The following is an 18,022-nucleotide window of genomic DNA, read 5'->3' on the forward strand; positions in this document are numbered from 1 at the left end:
CAATATCACTGTCACAGAGGGATACTGGTTGTTTTTTTCACCCCTCCCTCCCCCTTTAAATATCTGTATTTCATCCTCCCAGTTGTCAGGTAAACAAACATTGTTTTTCTACACACACTGATACAGAGAACACACATCAACAAAGTTTGCCTAAAATATATGGACTCAGTCTTACTCACAATTATGGTTTGTATCCTTTCCCTTATTATAAACCCTGTTGTTAAAAAATATTGGAAAGAATAAAATCCAGAGGAAACCAAGTATTTTTTGTTTCATTTTTTTTAATTTGGCTTCACGCTGAAAATTTAAATTACAAGCCATTCATGAGGAAAATGTCCAGTTGGGCAGAATGAGCCATGATTGTGTAACTGCACTCAACACTTGTAGTGTATCATTTAGGTCCCTTTCAGTAAACCATCATACACCTTCTACAGCACAGTTTAAGCACCTACATCATATGCTCACTTCATCACACCCCATAGTCCATTTTAACCTATCAGACAAGCAACAAGAGAAGAATGCTCAAATTGAGGTATTTCCTTTAAAAATTTACTGATCACTGGCATTCAGAGGTAATGTTAAATCATATAGTTTTAAACATTGAAAAAATGTACAAAAACCAAGTTCATTTTTAAAAAATATTATCCTTAGTCTTCCATGCATGTTAATAAAAAATATAAAAATCAAATTTATAACACTGAAGCTATACCTTTTGTTCTGCAAAAGTATTTCCACAATTGGAGCCACAAGGTATGGTCATCTTTAGTACAATACTTGTTTTAGCTCTTCATTTTATGAAGTATAGTCAGTTCAGTGCAAAGGTAATAGTCTATGTACACAAATTATTGGAGCCACATGAGGGAACTTTACAGCAGAAAATATGCATTTAGATCATTATTATCCAGTAGCACTATATATTGTTACAGATTTACACTGCACATCCAAGGGCTCTTACAGTAAAAACCTTTTTTTCTTTAAACACAACAGGTCTGTTTGAGCAGCCTTGAAGTCAGCAACAAAGGTTGTAGTGCTGATGGAACAACTCACAAGTGAGTCCCTACAAAGCAGCTTCCTGCTCTGTCAACACAGGTTTCCAGCTAAAAGCATCCTTTTCATGGCAGTGCCTAACTTGGATTCAGCAGCAGTACAAGAAAATTCCAAAATGTGACCATTTCAGTGTCAACTTTTTTGTTTGGCATTTAAAGTTTCAAGCGTGTTCAAAACCATTGTAATATTTTTTCCCCCAAAATATAAAAATGATATAGTCAATGCAAGTTTAACAACAGAGATCAAAATAATTTTTTTCTGAGTTATATCTCAGCTTGTTCATTACTCGATTTTATTTTTCCAAAAAAGATGAACTAGTACCTGTGATCAAATTAGAAATATCTCACACACCTGGAGAGATGTTGGGAATTACAAAAAGGTTTAGAAAGTGGTCCCATTGAACAGATGTCAAATACTTTTAGCACAACGCTCCAAGATTTAAGTAGTATAGTACATAATACAAGGTTAGCTGATGTTTACTCTTGGTCCTCTTCCAGGAAACAAATTCTATCACTTCTAAAGAAATTTATTTCTGACTTCTATTTCTAACATTGTTGATTTACATGGACTCAATACCCTTAGAGCAATCTGAAAAAGCAATATAAACAAATCACCAAACACAAACAACTACAGAGACAGGCAGCTGTAATGGGTTTGCTTTTTGTCTAAGTATATACAGTTGCTAAGGAGACATGTTTAACTTAAAGGAATTCTAGTTCACATATTTAAAAATACAATTTCATTTTTAGATGTTTACTTTAAAACTGCCTTTGTTGTCTGGAAAACACAGCACTGGGTAACCTAAATGTCCTTTTTGAAATATAAGAAATATTTTGCTTGAAGTTCATTACAAAAGAAAACATAGGACAAAAATATATACTTAGGCCATAAAAGATCTTTCAAAGTTTATTTCTTTAGCATTTAAAATACAAAATTGTCTTCATGCTGGATAGTGAACAAAAGACATGTATTTGGGTTTTCCCCATATACATTCGCAGACTTATAAACAACCTACTGTCAGATGATTTTCATTTCCAGTACCATGGTAGGATGAAAAGTGTCTGAGCATCAGCTTTCTTCGGTATCCATGAGGAGACTTTGTTTGCAATCACATTTACAGATCCTGCATTTGGAACATGGAAGTGAACAGGCTCACACTGAAAGTGAGATATATATATATCTGATATATGTAGCGAGTCAGGAGTCAATCCAATTTAAGGTTTCACTGTAAACTTCTAATACTTCTAAATTTAATTTCCTGTTGCTCACAGGAACAAGGAGAATCTCTTAAGCTCTTTCAGACCTGCTGTCACCTGGACACACCTGCAATGGTTGAAGTGTGTGAAAAGAAAGAGCAGTTCTGTACCTAATGGCAGGCATGAGCTAAAATAGTACCTGGGCTTTTAGTTTTGGGTAGCATTACCAGAACAGGACTCAAAATATTCACCTGCTGCTCCCAGCTCAGGGAGAAAAGTCCATGGATGTCACTTCAGCTTAAAAGGCAGCAGGGTCTTCTGGCTGCAACAAACCTATGAAGAACAGACAGCAAAGGCAAGAACTAGGGATACAGCAAACTGAATTCACCAGCTCAAGAGGCAGAAAAGATCCTTCTTCACTGTGGGAAAAGGCCAGCTGCAGAGTGAAAGCTCTGCTGCCATGCTGGGCATGGATGGGATTTTCTACTTGCTGGTTTGGGATCAGAGGCTCAGCCTGATTTTTCTTCAGCTGACTTTGGCTCAGAACTGGAACTCTTAAATAACACCCCATTGATAGTATAAAAATAGAGTATTACAGAAGTCATGACTTTTTTCCCTTGCTTCTGACATTTTTGGTCAAAGGGAAAAAACTGAAATGTAACACTCTACCAACAGATTATCGTACAGCACCTTTTTTTGAGATCACCAAGCTGTCTCAAGTAAGCTCTGATATTCATATGGCTCTGTGCAGCTCAGCTCAGAATAAAGCATGATAACTGTGTGCATAAAAAAATACCCCAAAGAGCTAAGTTATGTAACTTACTGAGGTGCAATCAGTGCTAAGGTGATTCTACTGTTTCTGTTGCCAGAGACTGATAATTTGAAAACTGCAAATATATCTATACCCCAAGGTTGGCCTGCACAGGCGTACTCTGCTCTGCCACCCAACTAAGGAAAATGGAATAATCAGCCACTGCCACCACACAACTTTTTTGCATAATGAACTTGCAAGACAATCTAGGCAATGTCAACTACTGTGCAGAAATGTCTCAGCATATCTTACAGAAATGTACACCCTCTATTTTGTAAGCCTCTTATATCCTCTGCTGTCTTGGTATCACCCACTCCAGTTTAAGCACACTGCACGTGATAAAGCACATCAAACCATCTGGGGAAAAGGAAGCTGCTTTCTACAAAACAAATCACTCTTCCACTTGAAGAAGTCTAAGTAATTATTATCTTGAAAGAAACCTGAAATGTTTCCTAGAGAAAGAAGCTGTCTCCACTTGACCACTATGAGATGCTGGAAATAAAGTACTCAAGTCCAAACACAGCTAAAGGATGCCCTGTTTGCTGCTGTGTTCTCTCAGCAGTGTCACCTCAGTGTTACCATTTATACATGGTTTGACCACAAGGTGTTGGTGACCAGCATTGTATACCCAGTTCACCACTGTAACTATTCCACAGAATGATCATTTTTGTACCTCTGAGGTGGTGCTGGAGGGTTTCTACCTGTAAGATCTTACAGGGTTTCTGTCATGGTTTGAATACTTTTCTCCATAATTCAAAGAAAAAAGACAGGATGAGAAGATGAAATCTCACTTTCTACACTGCCAGAGACCAAGACATTACTGGGATGTTGTAGTACCAGACGCTGCACCCTCTGATTTCTTCAAGAAATGACCCTCTAAGTAACGATCATCTGGCTTAAATTCTACCTAGTCAGGTTAGCAAAAGCACCTGAATGACCATGTCAGCCTTCCTGCTCACATGTGAAACAGATCTTGCAGTTTTGCTGGACTGATCCATGAATAATTTAATTAATTAGTAACTAATTATCAATGGCACTGATGATAACTCTTACTTTCTATTTCGTATTCTTTTTTTTTTTTTTTTTTTTTGGGTAATGATCTATTCAGCGTAATTCACTAAATAATTTAAGTTTTCCTAATCAGCTGAAGTTCAGATACCTAAAAATTAGCAAACTATCTGAAGTGCCTGGTTCACAGGGAACTTCTGGGCCTCAATACAGATTTAGGAGCCAAATCTGAATTTTGCTAATGTGGAACTCTTGGTCAGTGTACTTGCCCTTTCCTGTTTCTAGAGCACTCATGAAAGCTCTGCTAGAGAAAAAAAAACCCAAAGGCTTCACATTAAGTAAAATGTAACATTTCAGAAAGTCTTAGGACCCAAACTCTGACCTAAAGTAAAGCTGAACTTAGTTGGTCAGAACTTTTATCAGAATTTTGTTTTCCCTCCAGCCTACTTTAGTCTCATAACATGCAAAGCTGTGCTTACAGGTCGTTTTTCTGAGATCACAGGATCTACAGAATGTGCTACTAGAATTCTGCAACTAGTATTTTTTAAGTCAGGGCAGGTGGTTTTTTGGGTTTTGTTTTGTTTTTTTCAAGTTTTTGGTCCTTTCTGTGCTTACTGAGAATGCTGTTCTTGAAGGAGCAAAGAACAGGTGACTAAAACAGTTAATATGAGAAGCTATAGTTACCACATGATAATATAAAAGTAGGAAGAATAATTTAATGGCAATACCAAAGATGAACTTATCAGGGAACTCATCAATAAATAAAACCACATTTGCTTTAAAAATTTATCAGATGTTGAAGCGCAACAATGACTTTTCCAGGAAAATGTTTACTGCATTTTATGGTTATCCAACCACCCTAATGCCTAAGTTAGCTACCAAAGGTATTCAGCTTGCATGAAGATATTAATAAGAGCTCTGTGTGATACTTAAGCTATTTACTTCTGGCAGCTGTGTCACTAAAGAGGTTGCATCACTTCCCTACTGCACACGTGTCCTTTTCAACCCTTGTGACCTATGGATTTATCCCTTGAAAATGGGATTAGCCAACACACACACGTCTGGTTGCTATTTATCACACCTAGATCATTCTAGTGACAATAAATGCACTGAAGCATATGGTGTAATTAATTAATATAAAACTAAGTGTACAGCCTAGTTTCTTCTACAAGGCTTACAAATTTCCTATGAAGTGTTTTAAATTTACAGCAACAGACTCTCCCCAAAATTTGTAATAACACTTGCCATACTGTGCTAAAGACAGTGGCTTAAACATGCTTTGCACCTATTAAGCAATTGTTTGGTTTTAGTGGGGTTTCATAATGTTTGAAAAAATATAAATGAAGCAACCAAAAAACCAAACCAACACCCCAAAACTTCAGATATTTTGGATTTTGTGGCTTTCTGGGTAACTTTAAATACCTGTTCAGGCATATGAGAGGAGATACTCAGCCTTGGCTGGGTATCTCATACAATATGTAAAAATTTAGGTTGATGCAGGAACTCTGCTGGCAAGGGATGGCACTGTTACATAAGAGTACAAAAATGCTCATCAGAAATGTCAAATGCCTTCACACCCCTGCATGTTTTGTGTAAGGATCATTAAAGTTGAATAGTTGCAAAGAACCAGAGTAATTTCTGCCTATGTCTCCTTGTACATTTAAGGGGTGTTGATACTATCTGTTAAAATATAACAATCTGCCTATAAAATCAGTAATATTTTAATGAATGTTTGGTGAAGGGAAAAGAAAGTTTTCACTTCTTCTTTGACTCTGCATCAAGTCACAGAAAGTTGACTGTCACCACCCAGCTGCTCCACAGTCAGATGCCTCTAAAAAGGCTTCTCATGGGGAACTTTTGAAACACTTCTGCAGCTGGGGTTGGACAGATGAGTTGGAACGAGCATTGCTGCAGTCATGTGATATGTTCCAGGCCTCAGCCCTCAAGAGCCTGAGCTCACCACCCAGTGGTGAGCTTCTCTCTCATTGCAAGGCAGTCTAATGTTATATACCACAAATGCTAAAATTAATGGAATTATATTAATCAATCTCAACTTCCATGACACAATATGTGATCTAACAATATTTCTATACAGGCTGATCCTTCATCATATCATTCCTCCTATTATGTCTTTATCTTATTCAGTAATTTCTCAAAAAAGGGATAATCACATTCCCTTCCAGAATCTGTTGTTTTGTCTTATGTTTCTTTTTTTTTTTCTTTTTTAATGATTTAATCCACCAAGAGTACTTGCTTGTGACTTGTGTTGGTCACTGGTGTTCTCCAGCAGCAGCTCTGCCCTGAGCTCACTGATGCACAGGACTTTCAGTGCCTCTTCACCACACAGTGTGGCACCTGTTTAAGGGCCCATCTACTACAGGCTGCAGTGCTCTTCAATGCACTCTGTACAGCTTGGTGCACACAAGTACAGCTATTATACTCACCACAATTACAGAACACCTCAATATAAAAATAAAGTCAATGAACCTATGGGCTTTCATAAAACAGACCCTCAAGTTACGCCATATGTGCAGATTAGACACACTCATATTCAGTCAACTTCAATCAGCTTTCTTTGCTCTTTCACAGATGTGGTCAATGTATCTCTTCCTTTGGAGCTCCTCTCACTTCAGAGTTGTCCACGGGATTCTAAGCTTACCTCTTTCTTCTGTTCAGACAAGTGTTGGGGAACTCTCTCTCCTTCTCTGCATTCTGAAATTCTCAAATTCCCAAGCTCATATACAAAGCAAAAGATAACTTAAGACAGCCAACTTGAGCCAGGTTCCATAGTCTTGTAGAGACACAGTATGTCCAGACTACATCTGCCTTCTCTTATATGCTGTATCATTACTGAAAACAGACCTCAGGGACAGCTCCCTGTAACCCTGAGGCATGATCAACAAAATCAAGTGTCTCTACTGTAGCTGTCTTCTCTGTTTTCAAAAACTCTAGTGAAGGAAGGCATGCTGATCACCCCACCTGAAATAACCCTTCTCCTTAGATTAACAAGGTGTATTGTCAGAGACTTTTCCTAAGCTTAACTTGCCTTTCCAGGTAATAGCCAGCATCTACCATCCTTGTGGAGAAGAGTGTTCCTATTTTTGCCATAGCAACTTTTTCCATATTTAAAGACAAGTTCACATCTTCCTTCAGTCTCCTCTTCTCTGAATTAAAGGAAACTCTTTTTGAGTACTTCCAGACTTTATTCAGTTACACCCCATCTCTCAAATGCCCCAGTACAAACAGGTATGTCAGGTAAGATCTAATCACATCTTGGTAATGCAGAAATACCAGCCTGCTTCTCACAATTCACATGCTGATGCATCCCTCCCTCAAAAGATGCAAAGAGGCATCTTTTCTGCAGCAGAGTTAACAGTGTCAGTTTGACATATTCTGTGTCATCCCTGCCTCAAGATATAGCACAGTAATACTCACTCCCTCCTCTATGCAGCTGACTATTCCTACTTAAGTGTAGTTTCTCATATGCCTTATTTTTTCAATCAATTTCTCCTATTTTTCATGATCAGTTTTAACTCGTATCTTGCCAGCCAGTCTGCTGCTGCCCTGTGAGCTTGGCTTTTGTTACCTAGATAAATGAAAAATTTAGTTATTACCTCCACACACCCCCATAAAGCATATTTTCTTACAGTTTTTTATCCAACCCTCTTTATTAAAGCCAGTTCCAGTTTGGAGACCTGCCACATACAGTTTGGGATTTCTAAGGACAGATTCCAATACCCTAATGAGCTTTAAAAGACATCCTGCTATTTAAAAATAGTTATAAAAGCATTTGGTACAAACAGACACCCTTTGCTAAAATTCTTCCCTTTCAAATCTAGTTTTAAATCCCTTTATGGGAGACTCAAATCTCAGTAGTTTTCAATGCACAAAACCCTACAAAACTAGTCAGAAATGTTTGGAAGCAGAGTTGTCATCACAATTACTTTGTAACAGAGTCCTCCTTCCTAATCCTTGAGGCTTTTGTCACATTCCCAATCAACGAAGCTCTGTGGTTTTATAGGAATAATCTAAATTTTTCTCTGAGACCTCCAGTAGCAGTTAAGGCATCTGGCTTTACAAAAGGAAACGTAAGTATTACTAATACAAATGTGGTGGTTTTTTTACAGTTCTAAACTATTCTAAGCTTCATATATGTTCTATGAAGTATATGTAATGTTGCTATAGATATTTAACTAGCACTTCTTCAGGATGTTTTGCAACTTGTTGCTGGCTTGGCCTTTAAAGTGACTGCAATCTTTTCCAACTTGTACTGATACACCAAAGTTTTTATGATGCATTCCATGCTATATTATCCGTACAGGCCTGTTACAAAAGAAACCTGTGACTCCTGATAATTCTAAATCAAATATAGCTCTGTAAACACCTCCCATGAAATGTTGTGTGGACATGATTTAAATTGGTAATAAGAGAAAAGCACAAATAGTTCATTTATGTATTTTCAAACAGTATGTGGCATGGTAGTTTGGAAAGAATTCATGTTTAATTGCATCCGGAAGATTACAGTAAAAAAGTGTTGAGGTGAGGGATAAGGAGCATTTCCTTTTCATTCTACCATGGAAAGAGAAACAATTTTATCATTCAGCAATAAAAATAAAAAGTAATCCTTAGCAAGTTTTTGTATTACTGTTTCCAAACTGTTCACTGAAACCAAAACAAAGGGCCAAAGTATGCTTGCCTTGCTCAAGAGAATAATCCCACCGAAATCAACAAGACTGACTATTCAGATATGGACAGCAAAGTTTGGCCCCAAATAAACATCCCCATAACTAGGGAGAACACTAATCACCAAAGTGCACTTTACACCATAGTAGCTACAGTTTCTTTATACATGCACAGTTTGCGCGACACTTTGTACATGGAACTAGCCAATGGAATATAAATAAGTTGTGCCGCTTCCTTTTAAATATGAACATTAATAATGAAGCACATTCACATTTTTGCCTTTCAAAGACCTTCTCAAAAAAATAAAAACACCTTTCCCAAAGTGACCTGGAACATGTTAAATATAGCACGTATGATTCAAAGGATGGTATTCAGGTAGAACTTTCACACACAAAACTGGTATTTGCTGTATAATTGGAGTGACTTATGAAAATCCCAAGAAAATACAACCCTCTCACCAGGAGAGGAAGGTAACGGTTGTAGTGTTAATTCAGTTTCTGCAAGGGCTTCCTTCTATATCCACTGTTGTCAGGGCTGAAGTCAGTACAGATACCATTAGGAGCAGAAAGCGATGAAGTCTCCAAGCCGCTCTCAGCTCCCATCTGATCAGCATAGAGATAGTCTTCTGCAAAGTGTGGGTGCAACACAGCAAATGTGTAGAAGTCATCTAAAAAAAAAGTGGTTGTTGCACAGAATCAGCTCTTTGAAACAGAAGGATGCTAAATTTGAATACTTACACATCTATATAATCACATGATTTCTTTGGAGAAAAATAGCAGCAGTTAACATAATGCTAATCCTCAGTGCTTGTTTTAGCTTCTCAGCATAAGTTTACCACATCCACAGAGCTGAGATGCTGCAAAGAGTTATCTAAGCCCTCTGAAAACTCTTCAGGCCAGAGCTGTATGAAGGGGCAAACAGGCTCAGATTTGCATTATTACATGATGAGCACCACATGCCCCGACATAGCATTTCACTGTTCACTGGGGGAGTACAGAAGCCATCCAGCTGAGGATCACTGAACATCAGGAGTAGTAATTCCTTAAATTCTTAAAACTCTTTTGCAAATAATGGCTTTTGATGCTTTGCACTCATAGTTTGCTTCAACTCAACAGCAGCTGTCATTGCTGCCTTCTGCTTTCAAGATTTCAGCATTTTAAAAGTCCCAATATTTTACAGAATAATACTGAAAAGATAATTTATAACACAGGAAAAAACCCTCCTGATTTTAATTTAGGATAATAACATGACAATAGGAAAAGCCAGATTAATTGCTGGGGGAGTGGAGAATACTTAACATCAAGAAGTAGCATTTTGTATTGAAAATCACTGAAACTTTGTCTCAATTTGTCCATGTGACTTTAATCAGAATGATTTGAACACAAGATACTGTACAGGATCCAAGCAACAAGAAGCTATTCGTATAATGTAAACTGACACTAGAAAAATATGAGTGTGAATGTTTTCAGCAATTCAGTCACCTACAGTGTATCACACACCTCCCACTCAAATTCACTGTGCTATCCCAGAAGAGCTCACGATCAGATGATGATGTGAATTCCCTGGACTGCAGAGCAGATGACACCTGAAGAAGGCTTTCAAAGGAGTGAAGCCCAGTTCCTCCGACAACTGGGTTAGTATGGAAGAAGGGGAACACTGCAGCTTTCCCTCTCTGCCACTCTGAGATGACATGATTTTTCAATACTGCAAAGGGCAAGGGAGCAAAAGAATGCCATACGGCTCACAGGGGCACTGAAGTTGTAGGGCAACCCTGCCTCTGAATTGTTGCAAAATGATAGGTAAGGAGAAGGCAATAAACATAACTCTATCCTTCCACTCACAAAAAAGTGGGTATCCTTTATCCACAGGTTATATGGATCTAGAGCATTCTGGACCCACAACTTCAACAACAGTTGATGAAGTTTAGGTCATGAAAGCCAACATTACCACCTATGTTGAAAAACTCTATGTACAACAGGCTGATGGATCATATAAATGATTAAATCTTCATGAGGAAAGGGCAATCCAAATTGAACAGAGTAACACCTTGGATAGATCTCAGTAAGCTGGCATTTTGGGTCCTGCTGAAAGAAGTCCTGAAAGTATTAAGGAACATTTATTGAAGTTGTACTCAGCAGAGTGCACTGAAAAGTGCTTGGAATCCCATTTACCTTATTCATCAGAAATGTGAAACAAGGTGATGTAGAAAGAACCAACTATTCCAGCATTACTTCTAATCAAAAGCCTCATCTTGGAGCTCAAACTGAAAGCAACTGTGAAGCATTAGACTGAAGGAAAAGATCACCTCAGTCATTAACTTGGGTAAAAAGGTGATTTTGCTTCCCACCTCCACTAAAAACAAAAAGACATAAACCCCCCCCACCCGAAGTGGAGCTAAGACTCATGTCTATATCTTTGCATTAAGTATGCATATGTGCTACAGCAAGTTCAAGAAGTTTTTCTCCTACCCTTGAAATACCCTCCTACTACCTAATGCTCCTCCTGGTAGCTCTGTGTTCATTAATCTTCTCTAGTTTTTGTTTCCACTAAGCTAAATAACAGGATAAGCCTGTGATTAATATATAATTATTTTAAGCAAATAATTCTTCCTTCCCTGATTCTTCATTCATACAGATACTCCAAATATGGCCAATTCGCCTTTTTTTTTTTTTTTTTTTTCTGGCTACAGCAAGCCAGGTAGTCTTCAAAACACTTTCATAATCTGAATTGTCTATCAAGAGCTGGTGGAGTTTCCTAGAATTTGACATGCCCTCCTAGAGAACCTATTCAAACTCTCCAGAATCACATCTTAAGACTGAGAAATCTTGCCTCTGTCTATATAAGACTAAAAGGATAAGCTTTGCAATCAAAGCATCTGAACAACTAAACCAACTGCACACTGCTTAAGAGAACCAATAAACAGATCTCTGGCAACCAGTGTGCTTTCAACCATGCAACAAAAATTCAGATTTCCAGTAATTCAGATTCACAATTACCAGTGAATTGGTCTAGTTACACAAACTTGGTTTTGCTCTTGGTCATTCTGTTTACCTGCAACCTGAGCTTTTCCTTTGGGATGAGATCTGTGGCTTCAAGGACTCAGCCATGCATGCAGCAATTCAGGTTTGATACTTTACCTATTTTATCTTTTGCTCTTACAAGTAAGACTCAGCCTAATATTCCTGCTATCCCTAATATTCCAACACCTTAGAAGGGAGATTGTATACACACAGAGATTGTCAGTCAAAGTGACATTAGTTGCACCAGATACAGTGTTTTGATTTCTCAAGAGTTTGCCTGGATGTTGTCTTCAGAACCCTGCGGTCCACAAGTTTTTCCGCATCTCCTTTGTAGTAAGTAAATGCAACAAAGTGAGCATGTGTAAAGTTCCACAAATTCTCAGGAAAGACAAGAGGTTGAATACTTATGGCAGGAACTTTCAAGACAGAAATGCAATATCAAAAGTTTATTTGCAACTTTTAATTCTCTAATCTAATAACTTGGATATTTACTCCCACTATTAAACTTTCAGATACGTTAAAATGACATGTTTCTATTATAAAATGAGCACTTCTCTCAGAAGAAGCACTAAGGAAAGTTTCAAAGAAATTATGTAAACACCATCCTACTACCTACTTTGTGTTGCATCACAAAAGACTAGTCTTTATTACAGGATATAAAATAGTGAAAATCAGAGTGAAGCGCTCCAGTGGCCACTGCTGCGGCTTGGTGGTCCAGATTTTCTTGTGATGGGAACGTGTGATGACCACTTAGGGAAAAAGTGCTGATTAAATGCAACTATTAAAGATGAATATTAAAATATGAATTCTTTGGTAACTCATATGACCTGGTCTGAGTTCACTTGTACATGACTACAAATTTTGCTATTCTCAAACAATGAAATATGCCAAAATTAGAATTCTGCTACACTTACCAAGTTAAGATTTATGCTGGTATTTTTGAAACTGGTGATTGGGAAGTGGGGAGGAAGACTGAGTCATTGCACATTATAAGTTGGAAGACAAGGAGCAACAGTGATAGGCAGGAAAAAGGCAATGGGCAGCAAGGGTGTGGAAATGCTGCGGATGTGACAGATGAGAGGCACAGAAAGGAAAAGGGTAGTATACAGCAGGAGGCAAAGAGGGAAGACAGTAGTCAGGAAAAAAGGACAGAACAGTGGCAGTGATACTGATTTCAGTAACTCTTAAATATTTGTGCATTTGAAGCTTTAAATGCATGTTGTATGATTGAAACAGAGGAAGTACTAGTGTTGAAACTATGATTTACAGACACTGATATATTATTTTGTAAGATTTTAACAAATTAAATATGTATGGATTATCCTGAGGGAAAACAATTAGAACAGAGTATGTCACAAGCACCTCTATTGGAGATACTTAATATGTTGGCTATCAACAACTCAGTTCATACTCAAATGACACAACTAAATATAGAACCTTACTGCATAAAACAAAGAATCCAAAGTAAAATGTAAGTATTCTGACTCTCTGCACAATCTATTCACTCAGGTCTCAATTTTTCAAATGCAACTTTATCGCCTCCATTCCACCTACATTAAAGACTATAGAATAGGCAGCCTGGTTAACTCCCTCATTTCCTGCTCCCAGACACATGAGACAAAACAAGACAGAGCTAAGGCAGCTTTCTTTAAAAAAACACATTCACATACATGTAAGTCACAGAACAGAATATGCTGAAGGAGCTAATCCTCGTATTACGACTTGATGTGGAAAGGAAAACTGAAAACATGCAAACGTGGCATTTGATACCAAAGGTGAAATTAGTTTTTTCAAATGTAAATTTACTTTGCTTGCAGTGCTGTTATCAGTATTGAAGTCACCAAGCCAACTAAAAAAGGCAGAGTTTAATAAAAACATAACTGCTTTGTTTGCCAACATGAGTGCAGGCAACTTCGACATTGTGTGACAGTTCAGATGCAGTTAGAATACTTACCATATGTAATCTTTCCTTTTTCTTCTTCATCTACAGCTCTAAAAAGATGCGTAACATCAATTTGTGATACACCCATGGCAGTCTTCAGAATACAAGCTAAATCCTCTTCTGTTACAGTTCCACCTTCTGACTGGTACAGCTATGAATCAAGACAGCAAGACAAATCATTGCAAAGCTGAATGCCAACTCCTATCAACAGCACTACATTGAAGCAAAGCAAAATAAAAATTTGTTATTAGAAATTCCAGTCACTCTGCAACTGATGTGATATATTAAGGATTTCAGATTAGTCTGAGTAAAAAATATCATCATCAGTTCACCTGTGTATACTTAGAAAGTAAAGCTTGCTATAATCAGAAAAAGGTCCTACGTTTACGTGCCTAACCACTGGAATTACCATGATATCCAGCAACAAGACTGTCAAACACTAACATGTTTTGCAAACATGTAACTGAGAATAATATTCAGTCCATTGAGCTACCTGTCCAAACTCCAAGACAGTCTGTGTATCGAGAGCCTAAATCAGATACCATTTCCACTTGGTCAAGTGTGAAACTCAAGATTCCTTTGACCAAAATCCAAAAGCCAGCTTGCATAAAGGCCAGTATCTAAATGGCATTATTCAGCAGAATCCCTACCCCATACACCAGTGATGGGCATATAATTTTCTACAAGTATTTATTCTATAAAACAATAATTTGCATAATGTTACATCCTAAAGAGTTACCTCACAGAAAGAGTTTTAGTACTGACAGATTCATAACTAAGAATAATTGTTCAGTCTCATTCCATCTTTGCATATGTGCTGTGTTTTACCCTGAGAAATGGACCTGAATACGTCAGAACATCTGTACCAAATAGAGCTTCATTAAGCTTCCTTAAAATAACTCAATTTTCCTGTACAATGTAAAGTGAGAGATAAGAGTTTTTGAAACATTTCTGTCTCCTTTTTAAGCACGACAACACTGAAAATAGCAAACCATGAAGAAAGTGCTGTTTTGGAAACTTCCTTTTAATTTCTCTACATCACTGAGAAGGTGGGAACTGATGAGATTGAACAAAACAGGCATAAGTATGTATTTTTCATTACAAACAGAAGTTGTTGCCATGAGACAGCACACCTTAGTGGAATAAATATATTAAAGATCCATGGAAAAAAAACATATGATCAAATCAGGAATCTTGCCTTCTGCCCCCTGGCACCTAACCTGCACACAGCTTCATAGGAATAGGGCAAAGAACAAGACAGTTATTTATTAAAACCTGCTACATTTTCACAGAAGAAATAGTCAGGTAATATTGGGTGGTCAGTATAAACACCATATTGACAAGCTTTACAACAGCCTTTAGTTCCTTTGGCAGTTTGAAAGGGAAGGTGTAGCACTTACACCATAGTGCTACTCTTAATCCAAACTCCCTGCCAAAGCAGGGTCACCTAAAGCAGGGTGCACAGGAGTGCATCCAGGCGTGTTTGAAATGTCTTCAGAAAGGGAGACTCCACAACCTCCCTGGGCAGCCACTCTCAACATAAAGCCATTCATCCTGAGGTTGGGGTGGAACTTCTTGTGTTTTAGTTTATGGCCATAGCTCTTCATTCTGCCATTCAGCACCACTGAAAAGAGTTTGACACCATTGTCATGACATCCACCTTTGAGCACATGCATTAATGAGATCCCTTCTCAGTCTTCTATTCTCCAGATTAAACATCCCTATCTCCTCCCTCAGTCTCTTTTCATAAGGGAGACGATCCAGACTCTAAAACATCTTTGTGGCTTCTGCTGGACCCTCTCCATTACCTCCTTGTCTTTTTTGTGCTGAGGAGCCCAGAACTGGACACAGCACGCCAGAGATGGCCTCACTAGGGCTGAGTAGAGGGACAGGATCACCTCTCTTGACCTGCTGGCCACACTCTTCCCAATGCACCCCAGGATCCCTCTGGCCCTCCTGGCCACAAGGGCACTGCTGCCTCATTGTCAGCTTGTCACCCAGCAAGGCTCCCAGCTCCTTCTCTGCAGAGCTTCTCTCCAGAAGGTCACACTCCAGCCTGTGATGGGACTTGGGGATATTCCACCCTGGGTGCAGAACCCTGCACTGGCCATTGCTGAACCTCATCAGATTTCTCCCCATCACACTCTCCAGCCTATGGAGGTCTCACTGAATGGCAGCACAGCTTTCATATCTATCTCCCACTCCCCCCACTTTTGTATCAACTCCATATAATGATAGCATTTTTTGAGTTCTTCAGTCATATATTAAAGACTTTGAAAACTTGAAGCTATGTGAAATGTTGCACATTTCCTGAAAGAAACATGGCAGAGGACAGCACCTGTTCAAAGTCATTACACTCATGAACTAGCTAGGTCCTTCAATGGCTCCAGGTAAGCTGTGTGAACATCTTACTGTATGTGAAGTCAGGACAGGAGGTAGGAAAAGATTAAAAAAAGTTCTCTCTCTTTTTTTTTTTTTTAATCCTAGAAGAAGCAAAATTTCCTCATCTTGAGACTTTTCTTAACCCTTCCAGTTATCACTAGCAGGATAAAATGAACCATACCTGCTGCCCCTCGCTGAATACTTCCCCTTCTTAATACATGCATAAACCTTCTTTGCAGTTCTACAGCTAACTTTATATTTTGTAATTAACAAAGTGACTCGAAATTATGTATTATGAGTTGGAGAGTGTAGCAGATAATGAAGAGCAGAAATTTTCCTAAGAAACAGTTTAATTAAACTTCAAGTGCTTCCAGAAAGAAAATAACCATCCAATCTGAGCTTTTCTTCCTCTCAAATGATAAAATTATATTGCACATTATGAAACATGACAGCTAAATTAAAAAAAAAATCCCCAAAGCCCCTCTTCACATTTACTCCAAATCTGTTCATTTTAGTCTAAAGACACAGAGCTGATGAAATAGTACCTGACTATTTTTCTGTGCCATTTTATAGCTGAAATGGACTGAGTCAGGACAGAGACCTTTCTTTCTGCTTTTCCCTCAGAAGCAGCTATAAGTAACAGCAGCTACTAATGGCAGATTTCCCACAGTATTTGTAGCAACTAAATATTTTGCTCCTTCCTCCTTTGCCAAATTTATTGGATTCTGGCCAAAGGTAAGAATGATACATGTGAACACTAAGCATTCACAGGAGCCTCATTTCTTCAGCAAAACGTAGTTAAAATTGTCATGCTGAAGAACCGGAATACAACTACAAAGAAAATAAGGCTGCAGTGTAGCATCATTCAACTGAATGCTCTGAGCTCCATGCATTCACTAGTGAAGACAGCATCAGGACTTAGCACTTCTCAGTTTCAGCAACACTGAATACCACGTGAATTCAAGGCAGAGGGAAAAGATGAGGCAGGATGCAGCAGAGTTTGCATCTTGAAACAGTGATATTAAAGAAATGAATTGAAAAGTAATACATCAAGGTGTCATAAACCCATTGGTTAAGCATTGCTGCCATCACTTTCCCAAAAAGCTTGCATTAACAATCTATGGTGATGCTACAACAAACCACTGAGGTTAGAGCAAGATCAGGAGCACTTCTGGGAAGCATCAAGTCTGGACAAAGACTGCAGGACCACCACACATACATGGTATGACTAAGAGGGAAAAAATTTTAACAAGAAGAAAAAAGGAGATTATTTTTTATCTCTATTATCACATAGGAAATTTTAAAAAATACTTTATTAACTGGAAAAATAGGTTTGATTGAAACATTCTAAGAGTAGTAAGTACAACTCAACAGACTGTTTGTTTAGAGGAATCAATACAAAGAACTTGAGGTTTGAGATTTAATTTGGTAAAGAAGATTCTATCAGAGTTCTACACAGAACAATTTCAAACAGCAAGCTTACACAACTCAACACTTGCAATGCATTCCCTGTTAACACAAACTCTTAATCTAACTTTCCATTAATATTGTTTTAAAATGTAATTTAAGTATTAAAAGGAAATGTTGAAACTTCTATTGAGTCTAATTCCAGTATTAATAATTCCTAAAAAATAAGTAAACTACATAGAGCAAGAAAATGCAGCTTACCTGAAATGCCAACTGAATTGTTTCCAGAGTTTTGGATGGCTTACAGACAACTGACAGAGCAATGACAAATTCCCGAATGTCAATTACACCATCTTCATTCTGTGAAGGAAAACCTTACCTCAAAATAGTGCAGTTTGTCTGAGAATTTTCATAAATAACTAACAATTGCTAAAAATGCAGAATATTCAGAAAGATGGTTACATGTGCCACGACAAAAGAACAGTCTCACTGAAATGAAATCACACGAGGACAAGAACCTGGGTGA

At 38.0% G+C, this 18,022-nt stretch overlaps 1 protein-coding gene across 1 annotated transcript in view; it reads right to left on the reverse strand.

The window, feature by feature from the left end:
• Positions 1 to 1,924: 1,924 nt before the first annotated feature.
• Positions 1,925 to 18,022, reverse strand: part of LPCAT1 (lysophosphatidylcholine acyltransferase 1) — a 62,809-nt gene continuing 46,711 nt past the window's right edge. Inside the window, exons 12-14 of the mRNA XM_066327515.1 lie at positions 17,758 to 17,856; positions 13,720 to 13,858; positions 1,925 to 9,412 (exon numbers count right to left, since the gene is read on the reverse strand). Coding sequence (XP_066183612.1) covers positions 9,231 to 9,412; positions 13,720 to 13,858; positions 17,758 to 17,856 — 420 coding nt within the window. The 3' untranslated portion in view covers positions 1,925 to 9,230. The remainder of the gene's footprint in view (positions 9,413 to 13,719; positions 13,859 to 17,757; positions 17,857 to 18,022) is intronic.

The sequence above is a fragment of the Sylvia atricapilla genome, chromosome 1, assembly GCF_009819655.1.
Source record: "Sylvia atricapilla isolate bSylAtr1 chromosome 1, bSylAtr1.pri, whole genome shotgun sequence".
NCBI lineage: Eukaryota > Metazoa > Chordata > Aves > Passeriformes > Sylviidae > Sylvia > Sylvia atricapilla.